This window comes from Amphiprion ocellaris, chromosome 18 (genome assembly GCF_022539595.1).
Source record: "Amphiprion ocellaris isolate individual 3 ecotype Okinawa chromosome 18, ASM2253959v1, whole genome shotgun sequence".
Classification (NCBI taxonomy): domain Eukaryota; kingdom Metazoa; phylum Chordata; class Actinopteri; family Pomacentridae; genus Amphiprion; species Amphiprion ocellaris.
The window spans coordinates 10,021,430-10,040,710 of record NC_072783.1 but is presented as its reverse complement, the minus strand read 5'-3'; the positions used below and the strand labels follow the sequence as shown (position 1 = coordinate 10,040,710).

Here is a 19,281-nt window from a genome sequence, read left to right as displayed (position 1 = left end):
AATTTCTTTCATTTCTCAGTTATTTTTCTTTATTATGAAACAAATTCGTGTATATTTTATATTTATCAGTTTTAAAATGAAACTGCCAATCTAAATATAACTATTTAAAGTACTGGAGGCTACTTTCCAGGTGCTGTTACTGTAAACCTTAAAGTCATGTCACTCACTTATTTTAAGTTTTAAAAAAAACTATTTCCATTTCGTGAAAATAAATCTTGTGTTTAATGAGATTATGAAGGTTTTTTTTCCTCAGCGAGTAACAAGTGAAACAAGTGGGCTTTTGTTTTTGCTTTCAGGGACTTTTCTTTCTGTTTCCAGGTTTGATCTGTGAATTAGGTCACTGATACTACGAACAATGCTGTAATTTTACCTAATCTCTGCTCTTTTGATTCTTGTTCATGTGATTTATGTTCATATACTCATTTAATTGTCATTGCTTCATAAAGAAAAATCTATTTTTTTTTACTTTTTCACTTTGTTTTGTTTGTTTTTTTAGGCTAGACAACGAGCATCAAGCGCTGCAACAAGAATCCGGTCGAGGATTTTTTTTCATTAGAAAGCAGCCGTGCAGCAGCTTTAATCGTCCTACAGCCTGAATGTGTGATTCTGAAATGAGACAAGCAGAAGGTGTGAAGAGGGGAGGGGAGCGGATCTTCAGTCAGATGCGGTGAGAAAATTTATCACGAGATATTAAAATACAGCTCAGAAAAGAAGTTCCTCTATTTATATTTCTGTGGTTTTAGTTGTTAAAGTGAGGAAGTGACAGGTTGGGTTTGAACATTTTAACACTGAAGCTGAAGATACTGTAGATTTCAGTACTGAATTTTTTACTTTAAGAAATTTAACCCTTTTATCTTATGGTAAAATGTCAAACACATCCGGTGTAAACACGAACAAACTATTTATGGTGTTTAACATCATCTTTCAGTAGCGAACAAATAAAACATTCTAGCTCTGCACTGAGGCTCAACAAACAGCACTAATACTTGAGCTTTAACACATATACAGAGTACTGCGGTGACACCTGTTGTGTAAACACCACCACTTATCTTTCTGATGACTGTTTCAGACGCATACAGTCCATTGAAGACATGTTTCCCTCTCAGTGGATTAGTGGTTAACTATGTGTGGGCAGGTTACACTTCTTCGTTTCTGTTTTGAGTCTGTTTATCTTCCCTGCAGACTTTCTCTAACAGGTGCAGTGGGAGAAATGTGTTTTTAAAGTTGTGAATCCACAAAGAAATATGAATTACTGGAAACCCATCTGAAGACACGTAATAGCATGATATAATATTATAATTACTTTCTTAAGGCCAGTCATGAGTCATTTTACTGCAAGGCGCTCTGGTGCAGCAGCTGCTGTCTTCAATTAAATGTACTATTTTATCTTGTTTTTCTTCTTTTTTTTGTTGAATTGGTTTTCTAATTTGGCATTTGTATTATATGAAACTATTTTCTCAAGGTCCCATACACGTAAAGTTATTATTATTATTATTACATCCATAATAAAGAAAAACTTTGAACAAAAAAATGTCTGTCGTTTTTCCACTGTTTGCAAAGTGGTGCACTCTCATCAAATACAAAATACACAATAATAATAACATTATATAAGAGTTTCCTCTACATTCATTCAGCAGCGGCGGGTCGCCACTCCTAAATCCTAGCTGCCACCCCTTCAAATTTCTTTCTGTTTTTTTTTTGTTATTGTCGCAAATATACCACCATCGCATGTCTCCACCTTCACAGCAGAGTTCTACACTGTTGGGTACTTGCGAGTACCAAGGTAAACTACAGATAACTATCTTGATCAGTATCTACTCCTTGATACGTCGGGTTAATACGACGATGTTGTGAGAGTGCGGCCTTGAAAGTGACGTCACGTCAAGCAACGATGCAACAGATCAGACAGTCAGAGGAGCGTCGTCTTGGAAAATAGGGCAGCAACTTACCGGAGAGAAGTTATTAGCTTAAGAAAACTCATAAAAGATTTTACAAGTTAAACAGACATTCACAAAACATTGATGACCACCTAACGTTACATAACACATCAGTAGCTTCAGTTATTTGGGCCCGGTGCCAACTCAGTGTCGCTAACGAGAGTAAACTATTGATAGCATTACGCTAATATCTACACTCCGTGATGTAACTGCTGACTGTATTTTCAGATGAGCGTGTTCAATTTTTTTTTTTTTTTTTTTTTTACATTCAGCCTTTAAAAAGCCATTTCCACTGGCCATTCAATAAATAGGTTGCACAAGTAAAATCTGCAGTCAAGTGTCATTTGTTTATGCGTCACAGTTCCCCGGAGAGCCTGCCGCCGCTGCTAAAAAAAATCCTAGAGGAAACACTGATATTTATATAAAACTTCTGCCATCAATTTCAATCCACAGGCCATCAGGCTACTAAATCACTGACTAACCTGCAATGTCAATATCAACATTTGCTCATATCGACGCCTGTTCACATACGACAGTACTGAATTGTTTACATATGACAGTATAGAACAAGGTGTTATTTTACTTTCTTATTTTTATTGCATTCTATTTTATTTCATTTTATTTGTTATATCAGTTGTGTGAAGGGAACTTGCAAAATAAGAATTTGTGGCACACCGGTATCGCTGATGAACACTCCAGCCCAGTAGGTGGCGGTAATGAACCTAAAGTCTGTCTGCAGCATACGGTCTATGGTCTACAGTGAAGAAGATACACAGGAGTAATGTCAGCGCCCAAGGAGGTTTGGTGAACAGTGAAGGAAGATGAGAAAACGTTGTGCTTGTTGGGAGGAAAGTTTTCTTTTAAAAAGCTTCCTAATGGCAGCTTGGATAAAAGCCTGGTTGTGTGCAAATTGTGCAACAAAGAGTTTTCTAATGACCACATCACTTCACGGTATCAACTTAATGCAAAATATGTTGCTGTTAGCTCCAGAGCTAACGTTAGCTATGACAGTCCTGTTAACGGTGTAGCTATTCCATAATACACCACTATAGACACTGAAAGTGTTTTAGTTTACAAAAAGTCGTAAAATGTTGAATATAATCATTAAAATTGCATTTTGAGTTTGCAGTAATCTGTGAATGTAGTAGACAGATGAAAAATGCAGATAAATAGAAAGGAAACAAACATTTTTGTGGTTTAACGTATTACACTGCCAAAGAGGTGGAGCCTCGGAAGAGTAACAAGTTAAACCACAAAAATGTCTGTCTTTTAAAAACTTAATTCTAAACTTTTAGTTTATGAAAAATATTTTTGTTTATACATAAAAAATTATATTCCTAAAAAAAAAGAACCATCAAAATGACACCATCTGTCAGAGACAGAAACTATGAAAACGGAATTAATCTGTGGATTTTTAACTTGTTGAAGGTCCTTGAACTCCTTATGCTTTTGTTATAGCCATACAGTGGAAAAAACAAACTAAATCCAGGCTTTAAATCATCAAAATCACTTTTTTTTTGATATGTCCCATTTTTAAAATTGTATTAATTTTGTAAATTTTAAATTCGAAAAATGTATATGTGAAGTCATTGATTCAACTGTCAACTAAAATTTATTTGATTTGAAAATAATTACTTATTGTGTCAAATATTGCTATTTGACAATGCGATTAATTAATTACAAAGCCTGTAATTAATTAGTTTATTTTTTTAATATATATATATATACACACACACACACACACACACACACACACACACACACACACACACACACACACACACACCTATGCGCTTCAGTGGACCCACTTCCATTTTACTACTTTCATTAGCGATGCACATTTGGAACAATTTTCTTATCAATCACTAGTTGATTAATCAATAATACAAATTATGTAAAGTACATATGATTCCATTAATAAATAAACTTAAATTTCAGCGTTCTCTCTGTCCATTATCTGCACTGTAATAAGCAAAGGTTTTTAAGTGTAATTTTCTAGTTTACAGTATTTAAATCAGTTGAAATCATAATTTTTTTCAGGTATTTGCCTTTATTGTAACTGGTTTTGCAGTCTTGAAATGTTTAATGAAATTTTTATGGCATAATTGCTGGCTGACTTTCTCAGGTTATTTTACAGAACATTTTTTATAGTGTGCAACATTTAGAAACCTGAAAAATCTCCCAACATGCTGCTGTAGGTACAATTTTACACACTTGTACTATTTATATTTTGTATTCTTTACATATATTTTGCATTTTTTTGTACATTAAGGGACTCAGCTTCTTTTTATGTGTGGCACATGTGAGACATTTGACATATATTTGACTCCACTTTCATTCTCCAGCTAAAACCAAGTTTCACAAAAATGTAATGCCTCAAATACCCGGTCCTAACCAGGATACTCTCGCACATTCAAACCCACTCAGACGTCTTTCAACACGCCTGAATGCAAGAGCTTGGCTTCCTGTCTCCGCCAGCTGAGGTGAAGACAGACGCCATTACAAAAAGCTCTGATATCCTGTACAATTACAACCACAAAACACAGGACGTTGTTGTTTTTATACTGCTTGGTGCATGTAGTGGCTGTCTGGGGCAAATACACTCACGTTTAAAGATGTAAACTTACTTTAAGGTGCTAAAATGTGCAGAAAATCACCTGAAATTTTGCTGAAACTACACTAAACGTTTTTTTGCATTTTGCTGCAAACAATTCAGATCTGTCCGAGCCAGAAGACGCTCTGTTTATGTCTTTATGTCTATCTTTCAGGCTGCACAAGCTTCCTGATTCTCCGTCCAGACAGCAGATTTCACTGCCGCTAAACGAAGAAGGAAATCCCTTAAGAGCGTTTTTGCCGGCTATCTGAGTTCGAACAGGAAACTGGGCGTGCTGCCCCCGTTCGCCGGCTTTACCACCAACATCGGTACAGTCCCACCAGAATCAGGAAATGTAGCGCTGCAGCATTTCATATCATCATGTGTTTATGTCAGTCGAGGAGTGAGGACATACCAGTACTTCCCCTTATTCACGGCGTACAGTGATAAACATGAAGCTTCTGCTTACTGTCAGCAAACCACAGTAGAGGGCTGAAATTAAGACCGTGTTATGGAGTCATCTCTCGCAACTTTCTGATTTCCCACAGTGGTAAAATATGTCACAAATGTAAAGTTTAATCTTTAAAAAGGCTCAGTAATTTCCCAAAACAGTCAGACACTGTAGTATTAAACAAATGTTGAGCAAACAGGGGCAAATAGTGCATTTGTTGGGACTATTTTCAGTAGTGGATCAATAAAAATTTGGCTTTCTAGTTCGTATTTGAGGCAACAGAAATGTAGAAGTCAAAACAAAGTAAACAGCTATTATAACTGTGATTGTTTTTACATTCAATTATTTCTTTTCTGGTTTAAAAATGGGAAAAAGTGTATCCTCAGATTTCTTGTTTTGTGTCATCAACAGCCCAAAACCCAAACATATTCAGTTTATTATCTCATGTGACAAAGAAATGCATTAAATTCTCATATTTAACAAACTATAATCAACATTAAGTTCGTGTTTTTGTATAAATTCCAAAAGATATGCATCAGCATTGGCTCAAAGTTAATACATCAAATGGTCGGAATTCATGTCATGAAATCAACCATCAAAAGCCAAATAAATGTTTTAAATAGACTAAAAATTCTGAAATTATTCTTTGCATAGCAATTAGCCATTATTTTCCTACATTACTGTTTGTCTATATTACATCAGAAAGTTATTAACTCGGAAAACCTCACGTTTGTAAAGCTATAAACAGCATACATTTGAAATTTTATCTTAAATTGAAAAATAAAACCTTTGCATAATCAGCATTAGTCCAAAGTTAATATGTTGAAGGAAGGATTTTATGAACTAATGTTCCTCTTAGAGTGGCAACTAGACATTACGTGCTTGATTAATCTTTCTCTATAACGTCAAATTATTATTACCCTTGAATATATTCAGTTTACTATAATGTGTGACAAAGAAAAGCAACAAATCCTCGTATTTAAGAATCTAAAAACTGCATGTATTTAATCTTTTTTTAATAAACTCAAATAAAATCGTTGCAATATCAGCATTGGCTCGATGTAATACATCAAATCGGCAAAATTTTACAAACACTGAGGTCAATAGATCAAGAAATTCAGACATTACTAACTCTAAACACTAAATATGTTAAAATCATTAGGTCCGTTTACTGTCATGGGTGACAAAGAAAACCAGCAAATCCTCGTATTTGCGAAACAACAACCAGCAAATATTTGATTATTTTTTTGCCTAAAACAACGCCTGAAACCACAATAGTTGTCGATTAACTTGCAACTTGAAGGCGATGTGCTTTTTATATTTGTGGATGACAATGGAGCTCTATTACAGAGATGAATATGATCTATGAAGCTCAGAAATTAATGATCTCATCATTCCAAGAACTAAAACAATGCAGAAAAATGCTGTTTAACATGCTGTTTATGGGGATGTCTAGCATCACAACATGTATTATTTTGTAGTCAAGCCAGGAAAAAGGACAGGATTCTGATATTTTGAGAAATTCAGACATACACTACGATTGAAAAGTTTGGGGTCACCCACACAATTTCATGTTTTCCATGAAAACTCACACTTTCATTCATGTGCTAGCATAAATGCACAAGTTTTCTAATCATCAATGAGCCTTTCAACACCATTAGCTAACACAATGTAGCATTAGAACACAGGACTGATGGTTGCTGGAAATGTTCCTCTGTACCCCTATGTAGATATTCCATTAAAAATCAGCCGTTTCCAAATACAATATCCTTTTACCACATGAACAATGTCTAGACTGTATTTATCATTCATTTAATGCTATCTTCACTGGAAAAAAAAGATTTTCTTTCAAAAATAAGGACATTTCTAAGTGACCCCAAACTTTTGAAAAGTAGTGTATGTGCAGGCGATCTGATGTTTTTATACCATGGACAACCAAAATCTGTAGTTAGGAATCATGTAGATTACATCAAACTTTGAACCCTTCGATGCATAGACCACATCAGGAGATACCCATTTTCCATTGGATTTGGGTCACTTTTGACCCAGGTTATGCATCAAAGGGTTAAAAGAAAATACGTAGATGTAATTAGTATTTTCTTTTAAAAGACTGCTAACCAGTCTTATGTTTTCCTACCTAATTCGCTGTTATGGTGGCTCCTCGATGTCCTTAAGCCGCGCCTCCAGGGAAACTCTTGTCCCGTAGACCAACTCCACCATCCTGGACTGCAGCATCTTCAAAAGGACGAAACGTGTTAGACTGAACAAATATGTTCCCTTTCACAGAGCAATGTCTATTCAATTAACTGTTTCAGACATTTTTCAAGCAATAAATGGCAAATATTCTCTGCTGGGATGTCCCAATCAAGTTTTTTTGCTCCTTATCTAATTAGAGCCATTTAAAAATGGCTGAAAATAAGTTACCAGTAAGACAGTAAGATGTTTTAGTGTTGAGTTGTGTAACACCACTGTTTACTTGCAGCAATGAGATCTACTGAGCTGTAGCAGTATTTAATGTCACTACTTTCATTATTAGCAATAAGGATACTGGGTTTTACATGCGTCTGGTACTTTTAAATTTGACAAATCAGTCATTAGTCGTATTTCCGAGATTCGCTTTGAAGCTTTAGATACAGTTCGCGGTAAATGTCTAACTGGTGTAGTGACGCAGACAAAAATAGAGCATTGTGGACGTTTAGCTAGCAAAGGGCCACCATGAGCAAGACTCTGGTGTTGCTTAATGACCTCCAATCAGAGCTTATGTGTTTGAAATAATCTGAGAGAATGACCTAACCCTCCCAGTGTCATATGTTGATTAAAGTAGCAGTACTGGGACATGATGTATGTCCGCTGTACACCAGGTCATCGGTTTACGATGTCCTCGACCTACGGCATTTCGTAGTTACGTCGCCATCTCCCATAAATTTATTAAGAAAGTCTTGTTGCATCATTCCGACTTACAGTGTTTGTGATGTTAAAACAAACTTCGCGCAGGAACTAGCTGGCAAGCAAAGCGGACAACTACGTCATCGCACAGCGCAATAAGACAGCTTTGTTTACATTCGTCGGTTGTACGCCACATTGGATTGTGCTACATTCACTTTCATTCGTTTGTGTTGTTTTTTTTGCCCTTCATTATGGCTCCCAAGCATAGGTCACACTCTTCTGATGGTAGTGCTTTGAAGAAAAGGAAAGTCATCTCCAAGGATGTGAAATTAGTTATAAAAAACGGTACTTGTGTATGCGAGTTTCGACTTACGGCGAAAATCAAGCTACATTGCACCGTAAGAGCGGAATTCCAACGTAAGTCGGGGACCCCTGTACTCAACTGGTGTTGTCAATTCATCAATTATTGATTGCTCTATTTATGAAGAAACTTCGCATTTCTAGCCTCCTGCTACAAACTGTGCTCCCCAAACACACCTGTGTGACAGCAGACAGTTAAAAAATGCTCTGAACGGATTGCATCCTCAAATCTTTAGCTCTAGCTTGGTAAGTTTGATCTATTTATCAACAAGGGATCTACTGATTATCAACCTGGTAGATTATCGAAACCAAATTTCAGCATTTTCATAATTGTCAGTACCATGTCTTTAACGGATTCCTAATAAATAAATTAATGAAGGCACTTTGTTAGCTCTGATGCAGCCATCTGTTAAACTCCAAGCTTTAAATCCTTTCTATTACCTCCCTCTCATTTGTATCAGAGAGCTCAGATTAGGTTTTTATGCAGTCAACTGTTGTTAATCTGTCACCGTTTTGGCGTTCCATGTTAGTGTAGCTCTTGAGATGTTTTCTCTTTGCCACCGTTTAGTGCCTGAATTAAGTTCGTAGTACTTTGTTTTGCTTCGCCATTTTTGACGTTCTGTATCAGAGTCGTAGCTTCATAGTTCTGGTTATTCTTCGCAATGTTGGCATTCCGTGTTAGCATTAATACTGACAGTGTTCTTCTGTTATTTTATCGTCGTACTGGCATCCTGTGGTCGAGAATAATGTCAAAGTGAAATTCTGTTGTCATCACCGTTTCGGTGTTCATATTAATACTTTGTTGTTCTTCGCCGTGTTGGCATTTGGTAATTTACAGCTGCTTTGGCGGTATCTAGTTTATGCATTCATTAAGTTAATATTTCTTATATGACAGCCCTGCCCTCCAGCTTTCCTAACTTGATTTACCTAGCCCTGGTTAGCCTACTTTTCCCTGTGTATTTCTCCATTATCTTGTCCTCGCTGAATCGTATTTTTTAGTGTCGTCCTGTTCACAGCTGTAGTCCTATCCCCAGTGTCTCTTGGCTTGTTTTCTCCACTCCACCCTCTAGTTTCAGTCTTACTTCAACTTTTCCCTTAGTTCATTCACCTTCCCCTCTCTCCATTCAGTACTGTTCATTATTTGCTTCTTGGAATAAAATCCTTGTTTCTGCAATTTTTGAGTGCTGAGTATTCTGTCTGCACCTGGGTCTCTGACTCACCGTGACACTCTCATCTGCCTGTTTATATGTTTATCAGCATATTTTATCATCACCACAGCACTAAGGCACTCATGCACATCCCCTCACTCTCACAGTTCAGATAAAGAGGGCAGGGCTTCTTCTTTAACTCGTTGAGCCTTCAGACGTTTGGCCTCAGACCTCGGCTCTGGTCGGTCTCAGAGGTTTCTGCTGCTCATCATCCACCATGATCGTCTACCTGCCCTTCACTGCTCTCATCCTCGTATCTCACTTCACATGTGGCGCTTCAGGTTTAGATGGTATTTCCTGTTTTTTTGGTGTCTGCTGCTTGTTTCCATGAGTGTCCATTGTTTTCCCCGTGTGTGGGACTGATGAAGGAAAAAGAAGCAGCAACTAAGCTCTGATTCTTTTTTTTTTTTTAAACATTTGCTAGTTTTTTGATGTTAATCTCACTTGTTGAATCTGTGTCTGCAGGTATTGTGGATTTACAAGCGGCCAACACTACAGAGAGAAACCAAACATTCACAGTGTCCACAAACAACAGTAAGTTCATTTTATTGCTTCAACTAACAAAATGGTTTCGGTTACTGTCCCGATTAACCGATAAATCCTTTAATCTGTGAAATTTCAGCATCTTCAAACTATTTCTTCTGTCTAACCAACAGCTCCAAAACATTCAATCTATCATTGTCAGGGCTGTAACTAATAATTGTAATTTCTGATTAATCTGCCAGTTGTTTTGGGCATTAGATGATTAGTTGTTTGTCCATAAAATGTCAACAAGTGTCCATTATAATCTTAAAATTTTCCTGACCAACAATCCAAAACCCAAACATATTCACTTTACTTTTCGAAATTACAAAGTTAAAATCAATATTCACATTTGGTAAGTCCAGCAAATGTCAATTAAATCAAATCCATTTAGTTGCCGATTACTTTACTGTTGACTGACGAATGGATCAGTAGTCACAATAAACCATAAAATATCCACATCTGGAACCAGAGCAGAAGCTGGAGCCAGGTAATTTGGGGGAAAATGACTTTAATTAATGTCTAAGTTGTCAAAACAGTAGATAAATTAATTTTCTGCCTCCCATTTTCACAGTTTCAGAAGCAGGTGGCACTCATGGGACCTTGCTCAGAATCGTTTTCATGCTCTTATCCTGAAACTCAGTTTTGTTTTCATTGAGATTTGCTCTAAAATTTTCCTTTTTTGCCTCGATGTACATTGCTTTTTGCAACTCCTCATTTAAATCTCTACAATGAAGGGGGAGAGTTTTAACATTTTAGTCAGTCTCACCTGACACTGAGCAGGTCTGTCTGTGCGTCTCTAGGAGGCCTACATAGGTAGATAAAATACCTCTCCTTCAATTCAGGTAAATCCAAGATTATAATGACCTATTTCACTGCTTTCAAACTTATTTTTGGTCACAATCCTGGTTGAGTCTGTCTCAGTGATTAAGTGGAGATATAGCAGCCTTGATGAGGCATTCAGGGAACATCCGTAAATTGTAGCTTTAGAAAACAACCTGGGTTATACTCTCCCCTCTAAACTGCATAAATCTCTGCATGTATATCTGTCATCCACCAGCTCAAATAAATACTCAACCTTTTCCTAGACAGGTATGATAGTGATGAGCCAATAATTGATTAATAAAAAACATAACTGATAAAGTAGCTGTAGTACCTATTTTTGCCTCTTACTGTTAAATAATGCAGTAACCCAAGCAGGTGGTCAGTTCTAGGTTAATGAGCAGAGAGCACAGAGTTAGTTTAGCTAGCAAGGGACACCATGACAAAGACTTCTGTGACAGTTAATGGATTCTGACCAGCAGAGAGATGCTAAGACAATGTTCCACTACTATAGTCAAGTCGCTTTTTGCAAAAAAAAAGTCAGATAATACAACATAATCGTCCGCAGTTTCATTATTATTGTTAATCAATTACTGATTGATGTTGCCGCCAATTATCAGTTTAGAAAATTGTTCAAAATGAGCATTCCTAGTCCTTGATTATCCTTATTAAAAGAACAAAATGTTTAATTCCTGTTTACAATCATTTATATAAGAGGATCAGACAAAGAATCCCTAAAAATGTCAGTTATCAGATGAAAATAGGTCAGATAATTACTCACTTGTCAATACTACTAGTACTGCTGCTGCTAATGATTGCAATATAAACTTAGTATAAACAGATGAAAGTTCAAATTCCCTAATACCAGCATCTTAAATGTGAATATTTCCAGGTTTCTTTCTTCTTTTATGACAGTAAACTGAAAATATTTGGGTTGTGGACAGACAAAGACACTTGATATCCTGGGCTTTGGAAAATACTGATTGGTATTTTTCACCATTTTCTTACCGAACAACTCACAGTTTTACCAAGAAAGTAATCAATAGATGTATTGTAAATGACTATTCAACAACAGTAATGACTCACAGTGAAAACTGAGGCAAAGAACCTCTGAACATTTTAGTTATCTTTGAAATCAAATGAAAATTTGTCAGATAATTACTCATTCCTCAAAACGGCTACTACTAGTACTACTACTACTATTACTGCCACTGCTATTTCTTTAACCATTAAATCAAAACAGAAAGTTAATACAATGGTATAAAAGTCCAGATTGTTAAATGTTAATATTTTTAGTTTATTTTTTCTCCTCAATGAGAGTAAACTGAATACCTTTTTGTCATCTTGGGTTTTGGGAAACACATTTTCCCCCATTTGATATTTTATAGACAAAACAACTTAATTAACCAACAATGAAAGAAAATCAACTAAAAAATTTGTTGTACCATTAAATCTGTACAAGATTCTTGAATTGTGTTCATATTAGAAACATTTTAAGTATGAAAAAAAGCGGTGATTGTCACTTAAGACCTAGATTTGAGATAATGCACTCAGCAAACACAGCATTGCTGAAATAAAGTGAATTAAATCTTTCCTGCAGGTACAACAAAACCAAACAACGTGACATCCAGTTTGTACGCAGACGAGAAGACTTGGATTGAAGATGAACTGGAAAGCAACCACACATCTGCCGTAATCACAGAGGATGACGGTGAGTCGGAAACTACTTATTCTGGATGAGGAAAGGAAATCCCCGGTTCTTATCTGTGCCTTTAAATTTCCTGTTCTTAGGAGAATGTGCATTATACAGCTGAAACTTTAAAACAGTGCAGCTACCAGCAACCCAGTTTCACTTTCACACAGAAGCCGAAATAAACACTCGCTGCTCAACGAGCTCATAACTTCTCAGAAAACCTTTCACAGATGTAGTTTATCCATTTAAGTTTGTGCTTGTTTTATATTTATGTGTCACTGCTAGTTCACATATGTCAGAAGCTGTATTTAATACTTTGCAGAGAGTTTCCAGGAGCAGGAAGATAAGTTTCCAGGCCAACACTGCCATCAGGAGTTGCTGGTAGAGTCCAGTCACTTCTACTGTGGTGAAACTTTTCACCAGGAAATGAAGTTTATCAGCACAGAGAAGTGGTGCATCCTGAAGAACGTCATCAGGTAACAAACAACTCTAAAACACTGAAAATACAACATTTAAGACCTCCACTTTAAAGCACTATGAGAGTAATTTCAGCAACATACAACTAATTATATAAAACATAATTGGGAGAAGGAACTTAAAATGGAAATTACAGATGATGATTGGATTAATATGTGGAAGATTGATCACACATCCACTAGAAAAATTTGGTACGCTACCAAAGGTGAAAAATAAACAGTTAAACCGACATCAGAATGAGTGTGCAGAACTTGATGTAGATCATTCACATGTCAGACAATAACTGTGCTTTGGGAAACTGAATGTGAAGAGCTACAACAAATAATGGGTTATAAGATCCCTTTGAGCTGCAGTGTGCTTTATCTTTGTAATTTCTCTGAAGACTGTGTGATGGGAAATGACAGATATGTAGTCAAACTACTGCTAGTGGCATGTACAAAATCCATAATGAGAAACTGGGAGACAACAGAAGAACCAACAAAGGGCCAAAGGTTGAAAATTATTGAGGAAATCCATAAAACGGGAAAAACTAACTCACAAAATGAGACTACAGGAAGCACAAATAGACAAAAAAATGGACAAAATGAACAGAATACAGGACTCGAAATGGCAACGTTGGAGGGGAACGAGGGGAAAATTACAAGTAACAGGACTGAAGGATGTAGGGCTGCAACTAACGGTGAATCGATGAATTGTATGAGCAATGCAACAGAAATCACCGTCCGTCTTCTGTGCTGAATACGGACAGACACCCGTGCTGTATCATGCATACATAGTATATGCACGATACACGATGTCCGTCCGTGTTCAGCGCTCCGCTTGGACTGTTGCATTGCGCGCTCACTTCCACTTTTGATGACGTATCGTGCTCAGACGATTCATCGATTCATCGTTAGTTGTAGACCTAGAAGGATGATGTAGATGCTCTGTTGCTACCCCAGCATTGTTCAGTTGTTTTGTTTGTTTGCATTTCTTTCTTGCTTCTGTGTATTTATAAAAAAGAAAAAACAACTCCGCATTGAAAAGCATCAGTGCTGGTGTTACATGACGCAGATATTTAGTAAAATCATTGCAATGCTATTGATTTACAACTTGACTTTAAAATGAAACTGTAACTAATGTCCTGGTATAAAATCTGCAGCTTTACAAACAGCATTATTTTCTTTTACAATGTTTGACCGTAATTATTACACAATTTTTATTAAAAAAATTTTTTTACAGCATTATAATCTGGAATTTTTTTTTACAGATACTCCCGGTATTTGAGTATATGTATATACTAATAACTACACATCTTGTTAAATAACAGAAAAAAAATGATTTAAGGTACATTTTAACTGTAAAACAAAACTGTAAATAATATCCACATCAAAATCTCTATTTTCACAAACAAGATTTCACTTTACATTAAAATTCACGACTTACTATTTTAACCACATACCAGGTAAATAACAACAGAAATTGTTATTTATTATTGGTAATTATATTATTTCTTCACTGCAGAGAAGGTAATTTAACTCTGATACTGATAAAAACTGGTGTACCTTTACTTAAATAATACTCTAAATGCAGGCCTTAGAGTATTTTAAACGGTATTAGTACTTTTAGTAATGCATATGCGTACTTCTTCCACCAATCGTCCACCTTATTAGCACAAACACGGCAAACTATTAAAAATAGTCAGAACTCACCATGGCCGGAGCTTGTTTTCCTTTTTGAACTCGTCCATGTCCGTGTTGTATTATATCCACTGTTTGCTTCCTTGTTTGTTTGTTGACAAAGCGCCAAACGTCCACGGCTGCTAGCTAAGAAGCTAGCTCCGCTAGTTAGCTTGTTTGTTAGCATCGCAGGTAATCTAGCTTTAGCTCGCGAACTCTCCCGGTTGTTTAATCGAAATATTTCTGCTAATTTTCAAAATTTTGTTCGTCCAAAGCTACAGTAGAATTTCTCCGTTCTCCTCGCAGCTTCTTCTTCCACATTTCTGTCCGTTTACAGCTTCACATTAACTCAACCTCTGTTCGACGTAATTTTTAATACATTTCACCTGTTAACGTCACGACGGTGACTCTGCAGTACCGTTTCTGACCACATTCAATGACTCCCATTGATCAGCCACTACAACCCAGAGGGGCGCTGTTTCACACATTAAAGGAGAAATAATACTATTATCCACTTGTTTACTTCATTTTTTTAAAGAAATTGGTTTGAACAGTGGCATAAAAATATGAAATATATCATCAATGATGACCTTATAACAATAATTTTAAGAGGATGAGAAATAATTAATGCATTTCCACCCAAAAAAAATGTATATTCTATGTTTTTTATTTCAATGCAGATAGATAAGAAATAATTACATAAACAATACAAATAATTCATGCACATACACTTAATGGTGCAGTTGTTGATTTAAAGCTTTTTGTTTGCCATTAAAAACTTAATAGAGGAATCATTTCACACCACACTGTAATAAAAATCTGTAATTTTACATTTTTTTTCTGCATTTTTTATAGATTTTTTCTCTAGTTTTTATTATATATTAGAAATCAACAGATCAAACACAGTCTCAAACAAAACATTTCATACAATTAGTGACATTTAACAGAAAAAAGAAGTATTGATTCTGTAATTTTACAGAGATTTGTTTGTTAAATGAGAGATGTATTGTAGAATTACTGAAGTTTTCACAACAAAAATTTGGAACAAATGTGTTTTTATCAGTGTATAATTAGTATAAGCCTCTATCCATCTATCTCTAATTATTATTATTATTATTATTATTATTATTATTATTATTATTATTATTATTATTATTATTATTATTATTATTATTATTATTATTATTATTATTATTATTATTATAGGTACTTTCGTGGTTTTTAACACATCTAAATATGTGTTGTTAAGTATTAAAAAACTAAAAATACTCTTGTTCTCATTTAAAATTAAGGCTAGAAAATGTATTTAAATGATGGAAAATTACTACATTTTTTTATGAGACAGTTAATTTTTGTTATTTTCCAGTGTTTTTTGGGTGTCACAGCAAAAATATTACAGTTTTTTTTTATTTGTTTTGGATTTTCTGACTGATTTTCTGATTTTCTTCCATAATTTTTCCTCATCTGTTGCAGGCCGTACCATGAAATGACAGTCTGCTTGGAGGAGGTGAGTCATCTGGTCGGCTGCTATTTCCCAAACCCCGACATCCAGGACTTCTTCCTCTTCATCCACTCCACATACTTCCAGAACTGCAGTAAAGGTGAAGGAGGAGAGGAGTTCCTGGAGGACGCTCCTCACGGCCTGGTCGTCCTCCTCACCATTGTCCCCGTCGGCTTCGTCCCTGTCCTCGTCTATCTGGTCGTCTGGAAGAGTAAAGGTCAGGTTTAGTCTCCAGCCTCAGCGCAGAGCAAGTTTATGAGAAAATCATCACAGGTGGTTCAGAAAAAAATGTACATTTCTAGATGTCTTACAGCCATGAGCTTAGATTTAGTTGGAGTGTTTGCGAATTATATGAGATAAGTTCTAATGAGATATTTAACTTTTTGCTCCACTGTTTAGGACTTGTTTCCTTTAAACTATATTTATGTCTATACTGTTAAAAAAAATTTAACAGTTTTTACCTTTAATTTTTTAAAATTTTCTGTTGTTTTACAGTTTTTCCTTGTTTTCTCAATCTAAAGCTAATAACAAGGACATTTTTCAGAAAAAATATTACTTACATGTAAAATTTTTTAAAAGCCCAACATGTGTAGTTTAAAAAGTAGTATTTTAGTTTCACTATTATTATTGTATTTAAATAGAACAGATTGTTTTCCGTTATTTGAAATAACAGTTAAAATTTTAATTGTTTTTTATTTTCACAATTTTATTTGTTTATTTCAGATATCTAGTAAAATCACCAGAATAAAATGCATTACATCTTTTAATATATAAAAAATTAAAAACAAAAATAATCTGCAGGAATCTTGTTTTAACTTACATGCTAGCTGTTTAGAAAATGCAAAACTGTCTAAAAAAACACTTCCACATCAAGAATTTGTAGTTTTAAAATTTGTATTTTAGTTTTACAATGTTTTAAATTTACAGTATTTTAATGTATTTAAATAAAATCGGTTTTTGTTTGTTTGAAAGGGAAAATTCTGGAAAATGGCAAATAATTTCAATTGTTAATTTGCAGATTTTCCCTTTTTTTTTAAAAAATTCAAAAATACATATAATATCTAGTAAAATCACCAGAATAAAATATTGTAAAGTATTTTTTCACATTTTGACTTTAAAAAAAACTATTAAAACTAATGTCAAGAAATATAATTTAAAAAATGACAACAGTAATGTCCACATCATTGAATTGAAATTGAAATTGAATTTCCCTTCGGGGATAAATAAAGTTCTTGCTTTGTATTGTATTGTATTGTATCAAAAATATGCATTTTTACAAATAGTGACTACTTCTTTTTGCAGCGTGTGACCCTAAAATGACAGCATTGTTATATTTAGCTTATATATATTTGACGTTATTTTCAACATTTTCACCGTTTTTAATGTTACACTTTTCCATCATTTGTTTTGCTATGTTTGCCCATAAAATTACACTTTTTTCGCTGCTTTTTGATTAGCTTTTTTTAAACAAATACTTGGAATTTAAAATATTGCATATTAAGGACTGAAAAATGTCAAATCATTTTGTAACTTTTATTTGACAGATTTTTCCTGTTTGGTTAAATGACATAAATGTTATCTCCTAAGATCACAGTTGAAAATATAATGAAGGCCACTTACCTGAAATGTGTAATCAGACTCATCAGAAGGGTTTACAGTGTGCAAGCAATTTGGAAGCAATTAACAGATCCATAGTTTTTACCAAACAGAGGAATCTGCCGGTTTACTTATTTTAACCAGGGATATTCCCATCCCCCTCTGATCAAAATATATGCTTTTGTCATTATCAGATACAATAACCGTGGAATCATATGCCTTTATAGTCTCTGGATCTCAACCCATAGACTGAATATAAAGATGGATGTAGCAGGCAGCCCTGAAAAGTATTATCCAGAAAAACTGCATCACCAGATACTGGGAGAAATGACTTGGATTGGATTGGGCCCAAAAATTAGAACATCCTCAGTATAAATCTTAAAATTGAATTCTAAATTGAATTGTAAGACCTTAAATCATCATTTAAGGTCTTCACTGGGGATGTACAAATGTAGTTTTTGTCATTGTTTCCAATCCAATTCAAGTCATTTAATATTTAGTATCTGCCAATAGTATACCCACTACCATTTTTCTAAATAACACACACTTCAGGTATTGCAGATTAACTGTAGTATCTGATTGTGCCACCAGGTGGAGCCGCTTTCTGTTTAATAGCAATATAACATGCCTCTTAAAATTTCAAAAGTTTATTCAAGGAGTATTCGACACAAAGTACGACTTGATGTCCAAGTACTTGTAGATTAAAAGCTTATTTCAGTCCAAACTACTTGTAGTTTTAAAGGTTTATTCCACTCAAACAGTACTTTCTAACCAGTTATGGATTTAAAGGTTTATTCAAGACCAAACACTATTATATGTCCAAGAACTGAAAGTTTCAAAGGTTAATCAACTGAAATTGTATTCTATAATCACCAAGTTATGGTTGTAAATGTTAATTCCAAAAATAATGCTTTCTGTTTGTGATTTATCTTGGTTACTAAGAGTTGCATTTGGACAAACTATGTGCTTGTATCATTATCAGGTACAATAACAATGGAATCACATCCCTTCATAGTCTCTAGATCTCAAACCATAGACTGAATCTAAAAATGGACATGGCAAGCTGCCCTTAAAAGTGTTATCCAGGAAAACTGCATCACCAGATACTGCGAGAAATGATTTCGATTGGAAATTTGGATATGAAGGTCTATTCAAGGAGTATTTGACACAAAGTACTACTTGATATCCAAGAACATGTAGATTTAAAGCTTTTTTCAGTCCAAACATTACACATAGTTTTAAAGGTTTATTCTACTCAAACAGTACTTTCTAACCAGTTATGGATTTAAAGGTTTATTCAAGAAAAAAATATTACTAGATGTCCAAGTACCTCAAGTTTTTAAGGTTCATGCCACTCAAATAGTACTCTATAAATACCAAGTTATGGATTGAAATGTTTATTCCAAAAATGCTACTTTCTGTCTGTGATTTAACTTGGTTACTAAGAGTTACTATGTGCTTGTATCATTATCAGGTACAATAATGGAATATGTTTATGTTTGCCCTCAGAATATCAGAGTTGTAACAAGGCGCCTGTGTTTTCTCTCAAAATAAAACAGCATTAAGCCTCCAAAGGC

At 34.9% G+C, this 19,281-nt stretch overlaps 2 protein-coding genes across 2 annotated transcripts in view; one reads left to right on the top strand and one right to left on the bottom strand.

Annotated features, from left to right (window-relative positions):
- ccr10 (chemokine (C-C motif) receptor 10) overlaps positions 1-14,817 on the bottom strand; it is a 30,782-nt gene extending 15,965 nt beyond the window's left edge. The window contains exons 1-2 of the mRNA XM_023297571.3: positions 14,641-14,817; positions 7,119-7,216 (exon numbers count right to left, since the gene is read on the bottom strand). The gene's annotated coding sequence lies outside the window, so the exon portion shown is untranslated. The remainder of the gene's footprint in view (positions 1-7,118; positions 7,217-14,640) is intronic.
- On the top strand, positions 9,572-19,278 carry LOC111587562 (uncharacterized). Its single transcript, XM_023297572.3, has 5 exons — positions 9,572-9,725; positions 9,901-9,969; positions 12,380-12,490; positions 12,795-12,948; positions 16,081-19,278. Exons 1-5 carry the CDS (start codon positions 9,653-9,655, stop codon positions 16,334-16,336), a joined length of 663 nt encoding a protein of 220 aa, XP_023153340.2. The 5' UTR covers positions 9,572-9,652; the 3' UTR covers positions 16,337-19,278.
- The last annotated feature ends 3 nt before the right edge of the window (positions 19,279-19,281 follow it).

Bases quoted from the DNA above. Each gene is read 5' to 3' on its own strand.
- LOC111587562 (XM_023297572.3), top strand. From the start codon at position 9,653: ATGATCGTCTACCTGCCCTTCACTGCTCTCATCCTCGTATCTCACTTC. The intron at 9,726-9,900 runs GTATTTCCTGTT...CTGTGTCTGCAG, and splicing joins TGGCGCTTCAGGTTTAGATG to GTATTGTGGATTTACAAGCG. The intron at 12,491-12,794 runs GTGAGTCGGAAA...AATACTTTGCAG, and splicing joins CGTAATCACAGAGGATGACG to AGAGTTTCCAGGAGCAGGAA.